The sequence below is a fragment of the Neoarius graeffei genome, chromosome 7 (genome assembly GCF_027579695.1).
Source record: "Neoarius graeffei isolate fNeoGra1 chromosome 7, fNeoGra1.pri, whole genome shotgun sequence".
Lineage (NCBI taxonomy): Eukaryota > Metazoa > Chordata > Actinopteri > Siluriformes > Ariidae > Neoarius > Neoarius graeffei.
In genome coordinates, this window is record NC_083575.1 from 62,979,711 (window position 1) to 62,999,404 (window position 19,694).

Genomic DNA, 19,694 nt, shown 5'->3' on the forward strand with positions numbered 1-19,694 from the left:
CACCAGCAGCTGGTACAGTGTGCCTCTGTACATGGTGGTCACTGTGGCCAAACAACTCAATCTTTGTCTCATCTGACCATACAGCTATCCTCCAGAAGGCTTTTTCTTTGTCCGTGTGGTCAGCTTCAAACTGTAGTTAAGCTTGAAGGTGTCACTTTTGAAGCAGGGGGTTATTTCTTGGATAGCAGCCTCTTAGTCCATGGTGATCTGAACTGTAGACAGTGATCCATCAGCTTCCAGTTCATGGCAGGGCTGTGCCATGGTGGTTCCCAGGTTGTTCCTGACCATCCAAACCAATTTTCTTTCAGCTGAGGGTGACCGTTTGGGTTTTCTTGAAGTAAAGTGGCTTGGCAAAGTGACTACACCTCACAATAACTTGGATACAATTGTTTGAACTGATCTTGGAATTTGCAGTTGTTTAGAAATGGCTCTAAGAGACATTCCGGAGTTCTGTATATCTGCGATCCTCTTTCATAGATCTGCACTGAGCTCCTTGAACTTTCCCATTTTACTGTGTGTTGGTCAATCCAATGAGTGCTGTAAACAAATCCTTTTTATGAAGGCACAGAGAAGCTACCAGCTGGAGTCAATCATGATCACTAACAGGTAATTAAGAGACCTCGGCCTTGGCAAGATAAGAGACATTTTGGAAAACCCCCAAAAAAATTAAAACTTGTGCCCCAAATTCTAGTGGGTTTTTAAAAAAAAAAATGTATGCTGTACATTCTGCCACAGAAAAAGAACAGTTCAATGAAATTACTGAAAGCCCAAATATTGCCATGACATTCATATCTAAGATGACATTCATGTCACTGTGTATTTAAACTTCTGACTGTGTGTGTGTGTGTGTGTGTGTGTGTGTGTGTATATATATATATATATATATATATATATATATATATATATATATATATATACGCCTGCTCTGTTACAGCTCTGTTCCCAAATTCCAATAATTTAATAAATTATTTAATAAGAGTTTTGAAGTCAAGCTTATGACTAAAGTTTTCCATTTCTGAATGAATTCCATCTGAACCTCAATGGCTGAACTGCACCCAGACAGATATAAAATGGCACACACTGCCACCCTGCTCAAACACACATAGATCTAGAGTTCTCCAAGAGTACCGTCCTGGAACAGAGTTGCCAGCGGGAGGCCCATCCTCTACAACCTCATAAATACAGTGATATTGGGCAGTGGGAGCAGGGGGGAGATTTATCCCAGCGATTAGCCACCATAGCATCCGCACCAATTAATCCCAGATGAAGACACTTTCCTACCTCTTTTCCCATAAACTCACTCTCTTTCTCTCTCTCTCTCTCTCTCTCTCTCACTCTCACTCACTCACACACACACACACACACACACACAAAATAAATGATTAGGTATGGAGAGTTAATTATTCCTCATCTGAGGAGTGTTTATTAAGAGACGACAGAACAGGGGACACTGTAGAGACCCGGGTGCTCTCTGGAAGCGCTCCATGACTTCAGGACTCCATGAATCGTCCAGGTTTCTCAGAGCGCTGTAGGGAGGGTTGGATAAAATGGCATGTAATACTGATGGGAAGAAGACTGTCATTTGAAACGTGCTGTTTTGAGGTGTATATCACCACTCACGGGAGTGTGTGTGTGTGTGTGTGAGAGAGAGAGACAGTGTGTTATTTTAGGACTTAACACATTTAGACAGCTTGAGAAACATGTACCATATATACTGTAAACTTTTAGATCAGCAGCAGTGAGTCTGTGAACTTGTCCTTTCTATTTGATTATTTCTCACTGTATCAGTGCAATTTGAATCCTCCACTAGGGAGTGCTGTTTCATTCCCAAACACTGCCACAGTGATCCCCAGCCCTGTTCCTGGAGATCTACTTTCTTACAGAATGAGGTTCCAGCACTGATCCAGCACACCTGCTGCCGTACTCGATTAGCCAGAGCAGCTCAGTTGGGTTCAGGTGTAACTGAATTATCTCAGATGGTGGCTCCCTAGGAAATGAGTTGATCATTGCTTTGCTATTAGATAGCAGAAAGGATCAGATTTTTACTCTGCTGATGACCACTGTCTCTCTTTTTCTCTGTCTAGAATCACAGACCAGCGTCACGAGAAGCTGCCATATTTCCTCTTTGGCGATTTTAACTTCAGGCTGGACTCAAAGCAGGTTATAGAGGTAAGAGTTTGAAATAAAAGTGTAGCTTAAAGGAATATTCCAGTGTGTGTGTTTTGTTTAAATTCTAATGCCTGTCCACATTGTCTGGAGCTTGTGCTTGACGTAGACAATAATTTTGAAACCTTTCCCTATTCTGTGAAAAGAGCAGAAAACCTATACACTCAAATCATAAATAGTAGACATGTAAGGACAGTTGTTGAATTTTATTAATAAACGGGCATAATTCATGTCCACATAGCATAAATCCAAAACTACAACTATTACACTCACTTCTTCCAGCGTGTCCCACTTGTGTGTGGGGTCACTGCGATGCGGACCCTATTGATCCATATGTCATATTCACTGGAGCATAGTTTTACACCGGATGCCCTTCCTGTTGCGACAGTCCCATTTCTGGGCTTGGGAAACAACCATTCACACCTATGGACCATTTTAGAGTCACCAGTTAAAGCGCATATTCTGGACCAATTTCTTATATATATATGAAAGTATGTCCCTTTACACACTCATCCAGAAGGGTAATTTTGCACAAGGCCATCTGTCTACAGCAGAAAAAAATAAAATAAAACACGTCTGGAAAAATCCCAAGGGAGTCTGGAGCCAGATTCGTGACGTCACCTGCGGAAGCGCCAGCAGGCTGCGCGAGCTTTGCACGGTTTCAGTGCACAGCCTGTGTAGACCAAGCACTCCCATTTCTCCCTCATTGTCCAGTCTTTTGGAAAACGATGAGTACTAATCCCATCAAGATTGGTGTTGCTACACCCTCCTACGATACATCTGTTAACCATTTTAATAATTACGTGATAACGTTGAAGAAATTTGCAGAAAACCACCAGGTCGTTTTCTCATAAACAAACCAGCGCTGACGTAGGATTCAGAAGCAGGCGTCCCGCAGATGACGTCACGAAAATCAATGTTTGCCGGGAAATTCAAATGCCAAGTTTTTTCAGAGGCGGACCAATTCGCCTTAAATGGCTTGATTTCAACTGAATTTTTCTGGTATTGTGCAAGGTAAAAAATTGCAGAGAATGCAGAATGTTACGGATATTTGACCAAAGTTTAATATAAAATGGGAGAATTACATTGATCTTGCTCCTGAATTTACCCGTGATATGCCCTTTAACCTAACTACATGTCTTTGGACTGTGGGGGAAACCGGAGGAAACCCATGCAGACACGGGGAAAACATGCAAACTCCACATAGAAAGCCCTCTGCTGGCCACTGGATGCGAACCTTCTTGCTATGAAGCGACAGTGCTAATCACTGCACCACCGTCCCGCTCAAAACTACGACTATTATCACACACTAACAGTATTTCTCAACCTTATCAGCTGGGCCACAGCTGTGGCCCAAAATAAATCTCATGAGCTACATTCATTAATCACTACTTTATCTGTGTGCCTCAGTTAGCTATTAAAGTAGTAATATAGTATGCTGGAAAAGTATTATTAGTTAATAGGTATAATATTAGCAGTCAGGATGAGATTAAATCCTTGTTGCTCAGCTCCAAGTGTGTGACACAACATGGTCGGGAATACAGGTAGGTTCAAGTTACCGGTAGTCAGGTGTTGATGTAGAACATGAGCTGCTATACGCTACTGTATCATACCATACAACCTTCTTAGGCCACAACACTTTTCTGGAATTCTGATCTCAGATCTGACCAAATACTGAGTCTGCATTTATTTTCACATGACAAGAACATGTTTAGTACTGCAAATACAAGTGGCTGCTGCTTAAGTGCCATTGCTTTCACATAAGGATGCAACAGAAATGAGAAAATATTGCACCAAAACTGTTCTGTTGTAATGAGGTTTTATGTTTGGACCATGAGGAACTGGAGACCGGCACGACAATTCAAAGTGCACTTTCTTCTTTCACTTTTCAGTGAATGCACACATACGTTGGGGAACGCAGTGGTCGCTCGCGCTCTCTCTCTCTCTCTCATTTGTGGCTTTCTGGAAGACACACAAACACACATTAATAAACAATCCGTAATTAGACACAGGTGCAACTCATCACGTGTTACCTGCTGGTTCGACCTGACTCCTCGCTGTTCACAGCCGACGCTCGACCACACCCTCGCTGCCACATATGTTCACTTGCACTTTCCCAAAGTGGATGTCATAGGCTTGGGATGATTGACGGTAGTCCCGATAATGCCGATAAATCCCGACTATCGTCATGGTTATCAAATCAGACAATTTAAATGCCTGTGAGAAAACAGTCTGCAGGTTTAGGATGGATAAAAATAAAGCCTGTTATATTTTTCATAATACATGTTTCCTTTTTGCCTGTTTCATATCCTGTACCAACTTTACGAACCTGTTGTCTGAATTTGGAACAGAGACAAAACTTCTTTGTGATGATGCATCTTGGCATCCTTTGTCCATGCTGCCATGAATGTCTTCTTTTGTAAAACATGAAAATAAAACTGTGTTGATCAGGCTGAGTTCACTATACAAGAATTCAGTAACTATCTCCGCTGCTGTTCAACACAGAGCACAAGTACGCATAGTTTACATCATTTTATTTCAAATTTATTATGAGCTTAGTTACAGCTATTAACTTATGTTTATTTATAGTCTCAACTTCATTTAACCTATCAAATTAACATATTTTCCAATTATGTTTGACAAAGAATCCACAAAACTGTTTCAGATAAACATTTATTAACTGCTTGTACAACTTCACGAAGACTTCCATTGTAGGTTATTTTTGATTTTTGAGTAAATCTGATTTCCGTGTATTTGTTTCCTCGGTACAATGCAATGTCGGATTTCCTGTTTGAGTAGTTACAGCATATTAACCGCTCATATGCTGCAGATCTAGTACATACGCACGGTCAGAAACAGGGGTACAGTAGGAGTCCATTTCTGTTCCCCAAGGTACAGTCTACACTAATGTACCCTCTAATGCCGCTTTTCCACTACCAATGCGGCTGAGTTGGGCTGAGCCGTGCCGTGCTGAGTTGGGCTGAGTCGAGCTGAGTGGGGCTGTTGGAGTTGCATTTCGACTACAACCGCGCTGAACCGTGCTGGCTGGAAGTGGGTGGACACATTGGGTGGAGTTAGCGAAAGTGGGTGGACGTCACGTGATGTCGTTAGGCGGCGCAAACAGTGACATCAGTGAGCTTTTAAGCGGTAGTCTCACGACCCGGATAGTAAACAATAAACATGGAGGACATGGAGTCGTTAGTGTTGCTGGTCTTGGTGCTGTGGCTTGTTGTCACCGACAACGCCAACAGATACTGGCAAGAGCGTATAGATGAGGCGAGGCGCATAAGGCTTCAGAAATTTTCGTAATTCTTCTTCTTCCGGGTTTACGGTGTTTACAGATCCCAGCATGCTCGCGGGGCGTGTGGGCATGTGAGGACACTCCTCCTCACCAATCAGTGCACAGGGGAGTGTCTCCTCACGCCCCTAGCCCCACTCGGCTCGGTTGGGCTCACTTCAGCCCCACTCCAAAACCGTGCGAGTTTTGGGAGCTGAGCAGGGCTGAAGCGAGCTGAGTCGTGCTGTTCTGAGGTAGTCGAAACGCGAGCCGCGTTGGGCTGAAGTGAGCTGAAAAAGGGTAGTGGAAAAGGGCCATAAGACTCATTATTGGGGCTCAAGGGAACTGTGTACCTTTTTAGTGCCAAAAAAGTTACATATATGTTCACAATCAGTATATAAAGGGTACAAATGAGTACCTTTGAGGGTTCTGCCCCAGTGACAAGCTGTTGTACCTCTAAACATAGAATAATATACTTTATTTTCTGAGAGTGCAGTTTCGATTGAGAAATACAGGAGTATCCCGTTAACATTCCTGCACCACTTTTAACACTATCTTGGCCTTCTTTCTCACCTTTCTTACACACACACACACACACACACACACACAGAGGCAGCTGATCGAACCCTGAAACCTCCAAAGCTCATATATGTGTGGTCAATTTATCTGCTTTAGGACGTCCTAATCACCACTTCACTGTGGAGTGCCTGCTTTTATAAGGGCCTTCATTAGCACATAGTGAGTGTGAGAAGGAGAACAACCCGGTAACATAACAATACACCTTGCAGTCAGGTTAGCAAACACAGCTGGGTTGGGAGAGTACTAAGCACATTAATGAGTCATAAATCTCCCAGTTGTAAAAAGCCATGGCAAAACCAGAGGCAGGACACTGTGTCTTATTTTGTTGAGTGCAGGATTCCCTCTTTCGGTCTCATTTTTGCGTTTGGTCATTCTAGCAAGTAGCAGTTGCTATTTCTTGTTCAAGTCGCACTTGTTGGAGATCTTATTAATACATGTGCATGTTGTAATGAACCAGGTTAGAGAGAGCGAGAGAGATGTATTCAGGTCATTGTCCTGCTTGAGGAGGTTCTCACTGTTAAAGTGGAGAGGGGAGGAGGAGAGCAGGAGGGCTTCTTGAATAGCTGAATTGTTTTCTTGCTGAATTGTTGAACAGCTGAATTGCTGAACTCTAATGATGCAGGAAGGACTTCATCCTGTGTGGTAAACAAGATCATAGTCTTCGTCTATTCTCTTTCCCTGCGGCTGCAGTTCAGGCACTTGGCCTTTGGGAGCGCTCCATTAAAAAGCTTTTGATACACACCCTCTACAGTCACTGCTGCTTTGGAGCCAATTTCCGTCCCACAAAACATAAGTGTGCTTTATCACCTTAAATGTGTTTGCATTTACATCATTCAAATGAGTTACATCCAAAACCACGTACTTTAGTCGTTAATATTAGGTTAAGTCAGTGTTGTTGGCAACATAGGACTTGTAGCGCCAGTGCAAAACTAGAGAGGTAAAGTTGGGATTAGATTGATTCTTGCCTCACTTCTCAGGCACTTGTTAATGAAAATCATGTCTGATAGGATCATGATCATGAAGCAATACAATTTACGTCACCAGTATGACAAGGTAAATATGTGTGAATGAATGCATTTTGAGAGCTCACAGACCTTAATTTTAAGTGTCCTATATTCATGGACTAAAATATTGGCTGCTAGTTGAATGTTGAAGGCCATTTTTGCTCAATCAGCAGCAGGTAGCTCACCGTGAAGATTTTGGAACTGTAATTCATCCAAGTTGTTGGCAAATGGCAAATACTCTAATAGCTTAAAACCTGCCGTACACATTTAAAGCTCACTCCGTACCGAGCCGTATTTTAATTTAATTTAAATGAATTAAATAAATTTATTTAAATAAATTTAACTTGATTTGAATTTATTTGTCATTTTTTAAAAGCAATATCCTTCAATTTTGTGCAACCCTGATGTGTAAGGCTGTTCTGATATATCCCAGAAAATAATATCCTTTCGTGCATTATGATGGACTTTCTGATTTCTCCCATTGCCTTTTATTGACTTACATTATTTTATTAATTTATACCTCAAGTTATTTATTTTTTTTAATGACCACCTTATTTTAGTGCAAATTCATTTAAATGGTCTAAATTTTTTAAATCTAACCAACAAAATGGAGTGAATTGAGACGTGACTGTTGAATTGGATCAGTGTAGCTCTAATCTTCGACACACATGATGGTTTTGGGAAAGTTTGTGCAGCTACATTTTTTTTATGATCTATGAATACATTTTTTGTTTGTTTTTATTTTTCGTCTACTTTCTGGAATACGATTTCTATTCCTCGAGACTCTTCTGCATCGTGTCATGCATTTCTGCTCTGCACTACTCAGCTTATTTTATCCTGTTTATAAGTGTTCTTCATTAATTGTCCTGTTTCTGGTACACCTCTGCTCCATCTTCAGCATCAGGATGGCTCAGGTTCCTAGCATGCCCTGGGATTATCTGGGAACGAATCCCATGTGATGCTGTGTATGTGTGATCGGGGCGCAGGGGTGGCTGGATACAGGTGGCACATTCCTGAAGTGCTTGAGCGGCAGGATCAGTAACCAAAGGCATGGGGCCAACCCCTTTCCTACAACACACACACACAGACGAACAGGGAACTCTAGTAATTGTGTGAGACAGAAGAGACTTGGCTTCAATTGACCCCCATTTAGCGATGCTTTTCACTGGGGACAAAAGATGGAGCCATGTGGGTCCTAATGCTGGACCTTCTCTCTCTCTCACACACACACACACACACACACACACACACACACACACACACACACACACACTCTTTTCTCTCTCTGTCTGTCTCTCTGCTGCACTCACTGTCCCTGTTTCCCATTCCTTATAGTTAGAGAAACGGGAAGAGTTTGGGGAGAGGTAGAGCAAGTTTTAAAACCGAGTAGTCTTAACACAGGTCTGTGAATCCTGTTTGCTGTTTTTTCTTTATAAAATATTTGCCAGTTGAATCCTTTTTTAGATTCGGTGCCTAAAGCTGTATTTGGAGATGCATGTTTAGAAGGAGATTGAAAGATATAGAGCAGATGTGTAAAGGAGACTGGACAGTGCCCACCTTTTGATCTGTGTTCTGACCACAGCCAAGCAGCTGAAGTGCATGCTGGGATTGGGGCAGGACCCCAGGGTTCAGCTGGTAGTAAATCAGCAGGAATAGTGACAGCACTGCTGCTGATCTCCAGTATATTTAAAATCTCTCCTAATTAAACGTAATAGAATGTAAATTTAATTCCTGCAAAAACGGCGCGGTCCGTGGGCCGTTCCAAGTCGAGGATTGATAGGGGCCAGCGCTGAGGTTAATTACTGATGTGATCTACTGTCCTCGTGACACAACTTGTGCTTGTTTTAATTGGAGTTTACCCGCTGCTCTCACTGGCTGCTGTCATTAAGAGCGTGATTTGAGAGGATGGACCAGCTCCCTGTTTAGTATGCAAGTCTCAGCGCCCCCTGTGTGCAGCAGGAGGAAGTGCAGAAGGCGGCACATTACATGAATGAATGTTTCTTTCCTTTGTCCTCTGTGTTTTGTGGGCTGAATAGCATGAAATTAAAGGTGGGGCTGTGTATAATCCCTAATCCATATGAGGCCTGTAAACTGCTCATTAGTGACAAGTGTAGTAATAAAGATTGCATTTTTCACTGTTTGAAGAGCTTTACAACACACTCGTGATGCCAAAGTCAACTCAAGTGCTGTTTGTCTTTGTGAGTGGAAGAATGGATTATGATGTGTGCGTGTGCGCTCATTCTGCGTTTTTGCGAACGCTGTGTTGTATTTCTTGATGTGCCTAGCAGGAAAAAGTGTGGTGTTTGTGCAGGTGAATGTTTCCTAATGTGTTTGTGTGTCCATATGCATCTGTTGGAAGGCTGCACGGCGTCTGGTGCGCTGTTGTCTAAGGGGCCATGGCTGTGTTTACCAGTGAAATCTTCCTCAGACAATAAGGCTCCATTTCACGCTGCGCTTGTGCACATGGCCTGCCATAAATCAAAAGGCAGGCAGTGAAATTAAGTGTACACTACATTAGTCAGGCTAATTAATTTTGGGACGCATCCATCCATTAGTCACTCGCCATGTTCTGATTGGCCCTCTGTTCTATGAGACTCTCAAGCCCATAGATAGTGAGTCTCTTCTCCATCTGATAAACCAGTCCTTACACACACAGCATATATTTACATCAGATGGCTAATCTGAAAACAATACTTTTTGTTAAACCCTAAGAGTTCCTGCTATAAATGTGCTTTTTAAAACAAGACATTGTGCTTTAGAAAGAGTATAATTTTTTTCTGCTGATCTGCACCATAATTGAGTTAATATGACAAAATGTAGTGTTTATTTTAACGAGATCATTATCAATATCGGTTTATTATATAATTACTTGTATCCAAGAACATCTGTAGCACATGAACTAATAGCATGGCCAAGAATTCCCTGTACTGAGAAAAGACCGAAAATTCTTCTATAAAGTAAGTATAAGGGCATTTTCCCATCACTAAGCTTCTAAGGTATGTGATTTACTAGGTTTTTACTTTCAAGTAAGCACAAGTGAGTGGTCAGATATGAAGCTGACAGGACAAATAAATACCACATACATGAGTTTGCTTCTCAATAACCGGCTGCTCTGGGTTGCAGGGTGTGAATCAGACTACCTATTTGTTTCTATATTTTTCAGAAATGGAACCGAACTTGTTTGAAAATATTGCAGGCCATTAGGAAAAAAAAATAGTTGCATGAGTGGGATTTAAAAAAAAAAAAGTCCTGCCCACATCTCTGAGATCAGTTATGAACTGAGTGATGTAGCAGAGGTTGAACTGTCGGAATTCACGTCATGCTGACGGTGCTGAAACTTCCAACCACCCCCCAGCGTACCCCGGGGTGTAGGGTTCGTATTTAAAAAAAGAAAAGCAGCTGGTTTAGGCTACACCCTGTTCGTATTTAAATCTGAATAGTGATATGGATATTTGGAGAGACAGATGTACAGCTTCGGATACAGTACCAGTCAAAAGTTTGTATACCCCTACTGATTCATAGGTTTTTCTGTATTTTGACGAGTTTCTACATTGTAGAACAATACTGAAGACATCAAAACTGTGAAATAACACATGGAACATGTATGGAATTGTGTGGTAAACAACAAAAAAGTATTAATGTTTCATATTTTAGATTATTCAAAATAGTCAGCATTTACCTTGATGACGCTTTGCACGCTATTGGCATTATCTTAACCAGCTTCATGAGGTAGTCACCTGGAACGCTTTTCAGTTAACAGCTATGCCTTGTCAGAAGCTAATTAGTGTAATTTCTGGCTGCGTTAATGTGTTTGAGCTCAAATAGTAAATAATAAAAATACAGTAAATATGGATTCCACAACTGTAGTAATCCGTATTATGTCAAGAACCGCTCAACTAAGTAAAGAGAAACGACATCCGTCATTACTTTAAGACATGAAGTGGCTTTTAATTAATAAAAATAAAGAAAAAACATTGAATTAGGAGGTGTGTCCAAACTTTTGACTGGTACTGTATGGATATGTTAATTTACATCCATATAGAAACTTTTATTAACTGCCTCAAGAGCTGCCTTTAGACTTCCATTAGAAGTGAGTTTTGGGTCAACAGGTTTTTTGTTCTTTTCTCAGAACAGAGAAATGTGTTGTTGTTGTTATTAATAATAAGTGGACTGTGACTGTATAATAATAAGCATCATGATATACTATCACTCCTGATAAACTCACATGATCTCGCTGATGACCTCGGCTGATAACGCCACGAGTGTGAACAAACACTGCTTTTTCTTTTTCTCCATTTTCTCTCTCCCTCTGTCCCTCCCACTCTATCCCTTTCTCGCGCTCCATCTAATAACACTAAAACAAAGAGAGCCACACATAGAGAAGGAGCGTGTGGCAGCTTTGATCAAGACGTAATTAAAAAGCAGAGAGAATGAAGACAACGGCTGCCTTCTGTTCCTCTCCGAGTTGGTTGAGCGTGCTCCTGGGGCCTGGTCCCATTGTATTGGGCTCCACGGTTGAGGCTGGCACGAGTGGGTGATTGGGGTGAGGGAGGTGCCTGGCACTGGAGGCCTTTCAGCTTCTGACACGCGCCCTCTGTGCTATGACTGTATGGTGCCGCTAAATAGAGCGGCCATAAGAACCCACTCATATCTTGGAGTGATTATCTTCCATTTAAAGATCAGATAGCGTTCCCCTGAACTGACTGTCCTTCTGATTGATGTGCATTTCTGCCACAACGTTTCTTTCATATCTTTTCCACTTTTTCATCATTTTTAAAAAATCTTTGTTAATCTCCACTGCCTGGTTGTTGTATATCTCGGTTCAGTGCTTCCGTACTGGCTGAATGTCCTTTAGTTAGACATTCTTCTGCTCAGGAAAGGCTCTTTTAAGAAACAAGGAAAAGACAAAACAAGTCTGTTTTGTCTGAGAAGAAGAGAATACAATATCACTCTCACAGTGTAGTGTCTAGAGTTACCATCTGTAAGGACATCAGGGTGGTCTGAGATGGCTGCCTCTTAAACTAATAATGCTCATTAATATATGCTGCCTCGTATGCACCAGCAGTTTCTTGAAAGAAAAATTATGCAAGAAACGCTTTTGTGTGCTGGCAAATATCTGTAAGCATTAATGAATTCATGTTAAACCTCAACCTGTTTCTTTTCCTGTGTTTGGTGCTATATTTGCTGTCTACAATAGGATTATTTAACTGTCTATGCACTTAACATTACATGCCAGTTTGATTTCGATAAAAATTAAAGTGCATTAAACTAGTAAGATTTATTTAAGGCCCACCCTCCCCTTTCTTTTTTTCTTTTAAATATCTGTATTTACTTACAGTGTAAAGAGGTTGGGGTGTGATTGTTTTCTCTATGCTTACAGCACAGATTAATAGGTATGAATGTAATTCAGATTTAAATGTAAAGTTAAATATATGCCACAATATTTATTGAAGCATTGAGATTTATTGCTGCTATTTATTTATATTTATTTTCCACTCTCAGAATCCAGACCAGTTAGTGTGAGAACGTAGATGCATCATTTCCCAGTTTTCTTAATTAGTTTGAATAAAGTCGATGAAATTTATGCTCGTTTTTAAGTCACTTGAGTTTCAGATTAAGCCCATGCAATCCAATTGTTAATATTTTAGTTAATATTTCATTTTTAATTCTAAATATATGCCACTCTCTTGAAAAATTCACTTTTGTACCATTAGCACTGCTCACACCATCTCCACTTTTCACAGGAGCTTTTTTTTTTTTGCGCTGCACCTCTGGCTTTCTACCAATGACTTTTCTGATGCCCGTGAAAGAAAAAGTTATTTATGAAGCATCCCAGGCATGTGAAACATTCATGTTGCTCTTTTATTTAATTTTCTCTGTTGTTAAATGTTCCAAAGCCTGAATTTTACATCTGCATAACATTATCTGTAGAAGACAAATGTGCTTTTCATTGAGGAGAAACTATTAGGTGTTAGATGCACTTGAGTGAATACGAAACAAATATGGGGGGGGGGAATAAATTGCTTTTGTTCAGTGTCGTTTGTAAAAACTCCTCTGGTTTGGAAGCCTTCTGCATCTGGAAGCATGTCCACTTCACTTCCTGTGGAACAGATGAAGTCTGCTTTCTGTTGAGCAGCACAAATCTGTCCTCCTCAGTAGCTCAAGTCCAGCATGCTGCCCTTTTTTTTTTTAAAATAAATAGTTGTTGAAGACCGAATGAGCTAAGGAGTATTCTTAGAACATCTCTCTCTCTCTCTCTCTCTCTCTCTCTCTCTCTCTCTCTCTCTCTGTCTGGTACAGCAAAGATGGTGGGGTGGAGAGATTATCAGGTTCGGTACACTTATTCAATGGCACTTACACCTCCATCACACTGGACCTTATTGATGCAGATCCATAAAACCAGCATTGGCACTTATAATCTTTACACGTCTGGCAGACTGAGCACTGGTTCTTCTCTCATTCACAAGCTTCCCACAAACCCACCCCGTCATATTTAACAGGTCCCATTAAGTGCCACATTGACGATTCATGGCCTCTTGTGTAAAGTCTCCCCTGATTTATCGGTTATGGCCATATTGCCAAACCCTTAAGGAGGAGCTGGAGCTTTGTTTTAAAGAAGGTGGAAAGGAAAGCAAGGTGCCTTGCTTCAGTCTTGTCCTGCACATGGGAGCTGAAGGACAGGACTGAGCTAACAGCTGGTTATGCAGAGAGTGAAGGACATCCAGGACAGGCTGAGAGAGAGATATCCAGGGAGCCAGGCGGGGGATGGCCTCAGTTTCTCGCGCCTCACCGCTTCTCCTCGCCACTCTGTCTAAGGATGTCTTTTGTTCCTGATTTCATGCTATCAGAAGGGCAGCATGTTCTCCTGCGCCGGCCTGTCAGCTCCATAAAGGAGCCATAGTAGGGTCACATCAAGAGGGATGGGCATGAAAAATTGGTTAAAAAAACGAATCACAAAGCCCACCCACATGATAGGGATCTACCACTCCACCATGCACGAGGCCCAGACTCAGACTCTCTCTCTCTCTCTCTCTCCACCCCCTCTTCCTCATTTGGATCACCACCCAGCAGGATTGGAGAGGATCATTTAAATGAAATGGTGCAAACAAATTAAAGGGTGTTGCTGGGAATGAATCATGGGCTATTGTGTGTTGGACAGCATTGTGTGCTGTCCTTTCAGACTGTACTCTTATTGAGACACAGATTGCCACCATCATAGCCATCTGAGTAGACAGGACACATGGATCATTGTCCGGATAAACAAAAGAGTTAACCTTAACGAGGTTTGTGGGAGCATTAACCTTTTCAGACATGCTTCATCTCATGGGTGATAATCATCTTCTTGAATGATTTCAGTTGATAACGCGTTTTAATGTAATGCTGAAGAGATGAGACCCCGGCCGTTAGAGCCAAAACATGTCTCCCTCTTTGTGCGGTCCTGTGCATGAGAGAAGCAGTATGTCTTGGTCTGCTGCTTTGTGGATGCATCTAAACCTGGATGGTAAAACATGACTATACGTTCTGTTGTACAAAAATAATCAATGAAGTTACTCAACACACAGCAGAACACTGTTACTACCCTAAATTTGATTATTTTTCAACATGTCCTGAAGTGTTTTTTTTTTTTTTTGTTCCACAGCAATTTGCATATATATATATATATATATATATATATATATATATATATATATATATATATATATATGAGTGATTCCACGCTTATGGGTACTGAAATGGGGACATGAACTTATTTTTGAAAATTCACCTAAAACCATTTCTTTTTTTTTACCATCAGGTCACAAAACATGTAATCTTTAATGAATGATATGTTAAAAGATAACTTTAATTTTCTGAGATGTAATAAAAACATATTTATATGCCAAAGTCAGAACGTAACAGAAGTGTTGTGGACATATATATTCTCAATTTTAACAATGTAGAATTACTTTTTGAAACATAGGAAGGTGATGTTTTAGCAAATATAATTAATAAACATGTGTAGTAGAATAAACATACACATTCTTTCAATAAGATTAACATGGTATATAGCTAGATTGTAATTAATTTGTAACAGACGCGAGATGGACAATCGTAACAGAAGTAATGTAACAGACATCATTTTGGAACTCATAGGCTTGACTTTGGCATATAAATGTTTTTATTACATCTCAGAAAATTAAAGTTATCTTTTAACATATTCATTAAAGATTACATGTTTTGTGACCTGATGGTAAACAAAGAAATGGTTTTAGGTGAATAAGTTCATGTCTCCATTTCAGTACCCATAAGCGTGGAATCACTCATATATATAAAAAAATTTATTTTTAAATGAAAGGAATCCTCCAGCGGATTTATTCTCAAACTTATTTTAAGTAAAAGTAGTGTATAGTGTGAAATGCCCATCTGGCATTTTACAGAAAATTTATTTTTCTTTAACACTATTTGGTCTCTGAAAATTAAAGTTTGACTTTTGAAATCTGCGACTACTTTTACTTAAGTTTGAGAATACATCCGCTGGAGGATCCCTTTAATGAATGATATTAATACATACCATTTATCAACCGATTATAGTAATGTTTTGGAACGTTTATGAGAAGTTAGTTATCATTTGCATTCTAGCGTTTTATATAAGCAGTCGTTCCTTTACCACCCTTTCTTTTTTCCTTCTCTTGAAATAATTAAGAGGGGAAAAAAGTGCAAAAAAAAAAAAAAAACCTTGACTTTTTACTGCAAAAGCACAAAATCCTCCATCCTGAAGATTTCCCTGTGGTGGAATGGAAAGCGTACTCCCCGTTCTAATGCGTTGACATGACACCCAAGAGCCAATAAATGTCTCCATACAGTAACCTTCAGCATATCAACATGTTATCATAACATTTTAGAGTTAGCACGTGAATACAAATCTTCTACTGTCAGAGCTGCTGTTGTAGAAATTTAACATCTTCTGACCAATCAGATTGAAGAATTCAGATTTTCACAAATTAAAGCATTGTGATAAACCAAGTATGAGCTCATGTATCAATAATCCGTCTTAATTTACATTTTTTATTATATCATTTATGAAAGCCAAAGTTTCACATTGACATCTTTTTTTTTATCAATAACAATCCCACTGCTTCTTAAAAAAAAGTCTCAGACATTGATTGTCTGCATTGATTAGTGCAGTAATGAACTCAAGCTTAGTTGCTCATTAAGAGGGAACCACTGATTGTCCCATACACACTGAATTGACCCACCAATCTGTTCTCAACATAAATGATAATAGATTGTAAAGACAATCAGATTGCTGAAAGACAATCTGATTGGTACCTCATTTGTGGGTTTTTCTTTTTTTTGTTTAGAGAAGGTTCATGAATTTATTCAGCTCAGTCTAATATTTCTTCACTGAAAATGTTTGTGAAATGACTCCTGAATGAAGAGAGAGTGGAGTCATTTTTTTATCATTAAACAGACCTCAGAAGACTGAGCTGTGTGTATTCTGAGAGCAGAGCCTCTCACACATGTACTCATGTTAGATATGAAACCATGTGCTGTGATTTGTATTCTTCAGGGTTTATGGATAACCAGTAGTAATGGCAGTGTTGACTTCTTTTATAGGGTCTGTGGGCAGTGTTGCCGGATACTGCTGACGTTTTCCAGCCCAAAATATGTTCAGAAACCGCCCAACTGGGCGGGAAACCGCCCAATCTGGCAACACTGTCTGTGGGCAAGAATGTCACAATTACTCCAATTCTGTTCTATAAGCTTGATCTTGGTCTAAAATAAATTTTTAGAGGAAACCGTGAACAACTATTATCAGCACTGCAGTTCACAGAAAGAGTTTATCCTGTGAGCAAGTAATGCATGTGCATAACCGTGTATAGTACAAAAATATTTCTAGTTATAAGCAGTAATTTTATGTATTTTATCCTTAAAAACAAACTTTCAGTTCTAAAAGCAAAGCAGTGTGACAGCAAATGGTGCAATTTTAAATTAAACAAAAATAAATTGACCCAAATCTGGCGGTAAATGAGAGAATAGAGATATAGATATATAAATGCATTTCTTGGATAATAAAATAAGTCCATCGACCTCATACTTGGAAAACAAAATAAGCTGAGGCACAATGATTACCAAAGCCAAGCTCGCCCTTGGGTTTAAATATGATCTTAGGAAAATCATGACATCTTGCTTATAAGAACATCACTGAAAGATGGTGGTTTACTGTATGAAGACTACAGAAGGTCAGTCTGAAAATGTTTGCTGTGGCCTGATAGCGTAGGACTTTGAAGGTGATTTAGAAAAACTTTTACAACTCATTTGAAATGTAATTAGTGGTATAAAATAAGATGGCTGATAAACTAGCACTGGTCTAGTGAAAACCTTCACTGAAATGAGAAAAGTGAGCCATGATGGCCGTAGATTCATGCTTGCTTCCTTATTTATTTTTCATTCTGCCTTTAGATTGAGATCTTTTTTTTTTTTAACAGTATGATTAAAGTTTTCAGCTGTGCTTGAAAACCTGAATATTTATTCAGTCGTCTTGAAAAGTAAGAAAATATCCTTGAGAAGGGGAAAGTTGGACTTGTGTTTGCTGCCAGTGTCTCAGAAATCATATTCCTATGACAGTGAGTGGTGGATGGCGTGATTACATGATGTATTTTTTAGGTTCATACATACTCGCTATGCAACTGATATGCTTTGGATTAAACTCGTGTTTCAGTATGTATGCATGTTTTTTCTTTTTTTGGAAGTTTGTGCAGTGTATAAAACGGGGTGTATTTGCAGGCTGTAGATGGAATGGCACTTATGATCTCTCCTGCTCACTGTTAGGAGAGTGTGCTACGGTACCTTGAGTTATATTAGAACCCATTTGCTATTGCCTTCTGGTTAACTGTGAATCAGCTTGGTTTTATTGCTGCAGAGAGACTTAACCAGTTTGTGGGCATCTGTCGGGACTGGTTTGAGAGCTGTGGATTGAAGCAGCAGTGGACGGGAGGTAAGGCGGCCCTCTCCATGTTTAAGCTTCTATTAGCTCTCTTTGTACATGTGGCACAAATGTGTCAAAAGCTTGGAGTGAAACAATGGCCACTCATTCTCTGTTTAATACAGCGAGGAGAACATACACACCCCTTAGTGCCTTACTTCACACACCACTCTCACATACTCGGGCACAATGAAGCATCTGGTGGCTTTTTCCTCTCAAGAAGTCTTCTCTTTTTAGCTGTTGTATGTGTGTTTGGTGAGCAGCATGAGTGCTTTTAACCACAAATACTTTACTAAATTAGACATATTTAATGATGGAAGGGTGGAAGTTGAAAAACTTGTATCCTGTTAAGCTGATTATTTTTTGTTGTGTGTTGGAGATGCTTGCTCATCGCATTAGGTGTGTGTGTGTGTGTGTGTGTGGCGCCCCCCAGCAGAGGGAGGTCAAAGGGGTCAAAGTGATGAATTTTTATGGGGCTGTTCCTTGTGTTTCAGGCCTGTCCCATTCTCCTTGCGCTGCACTGCCTCTCAAAGACACCCAAACTGGCCAATTTGTCCTGCCAGGCCCAAGAGAATGGGCCTGTTTGAGACTTAAATACCAGAGGGAACACACACACACACCACCTCACTGGCTTTCCCCACCTACCCCTGTTGTCCTGAGATGATTTGTGGCCTGTCCTTTCTGCGTTGGCAAGGCTAAACATGCTTGCCCAGGACCGTTAGCTAGCTGAGAGACTCAATGCCATTGTTTTAGAGGGTTTTTCCCAGATGTTCCACTGGCTAGGATGAATAGGAAGCATTCCCCTCCACCTCTTGCTCCCCTTTATCCTGCTCTCCGTTTTCTACCCACACACCCCCTACATGACCGCCCCGCGTGCTCGGTCTAGCTCTCGTTCAGTCACAAACTGATAGTTTGGTGTGTGCATGGACATGCAGATGTACTTTTGATAAGAGGGTGGACTGTAAAAGGTGTAGTTAGGCACTTTGGATCACAGGACTAATCCTGTGTCAACTAGGAGTGTTGTCAGGTTTAGATGTAGTGTGAGAAGCTAAGAGAGACGGTATATCACAGCCCATAAGTATGCACATCTTGTACTTTCAAACCATATGATTTCCATGTATTCTGGAAAATCTGACCAAAACAACTTTGAAATTTATAGACAAGCTTTCCAGCCATGGAAAATACCTGGCAAATAAGAAAATACTTGAGCTCGTGGAAAAGTTTAATGTGAAATCTAAAGCCACTGAAATTTGATATTTTTTCACAGATGGAAAAACATGTGCCAATAGTGGAAAGTAAGCTAAAATGTGCAACTATATTTTTAGTATCTCATTAGGGACGAAATCAAATTGGCTACTCATTGGCCTACCTGTTGCAGGAGTTGTATGAATGCTGTATCAGCCAGGTACAGCACGGCTACAAAAATATGTCTGTGACACATATTAGCAAGATTTCATTAATATTGTGCTGGCTCATTACTTGGCCAGAGACAGCAGATATCTTTCGGATGCTGCTGAACTTGAAAAGTTGGAAAAGCTTCCTCAAAGGGTAAATCAAATAGATAAAGGCTTTAGATTCCTAAAGGGGATCTACTTGAAACCACACGTGTGTGTAATATATATATATATATATATATATATATATATATATATATATATATATATATATATATATATATATATACACACACACACACACACAG

At 40.2% G+C, this 19,694-nt stretch overlaps 1 protein-coding gene across 1 annotated transcript in view; it reads left to right on the forward strand.

Annotated features, from left to right (window-relative positions):
* The window catches only part of LOC132889575 (inositol polyphosphate-5-phosphatase A-like), a 363,076-nt gene that overhangs the window by 281,475 nt on the left and 61,907 nt on the right, over nt 1-19,694 (forward strand). Inside the window, exon 9 of the mRNA XM_060926225.1 lies at nt 2,085-2,169. Within this exon, the coding sequence (XP_060782208.1) occupies nt 2,085-2,169 (85 nt within the window). The remainder of the gene's footprint in view (nt 1-2,084; nt 2,170-19,694) is intronic.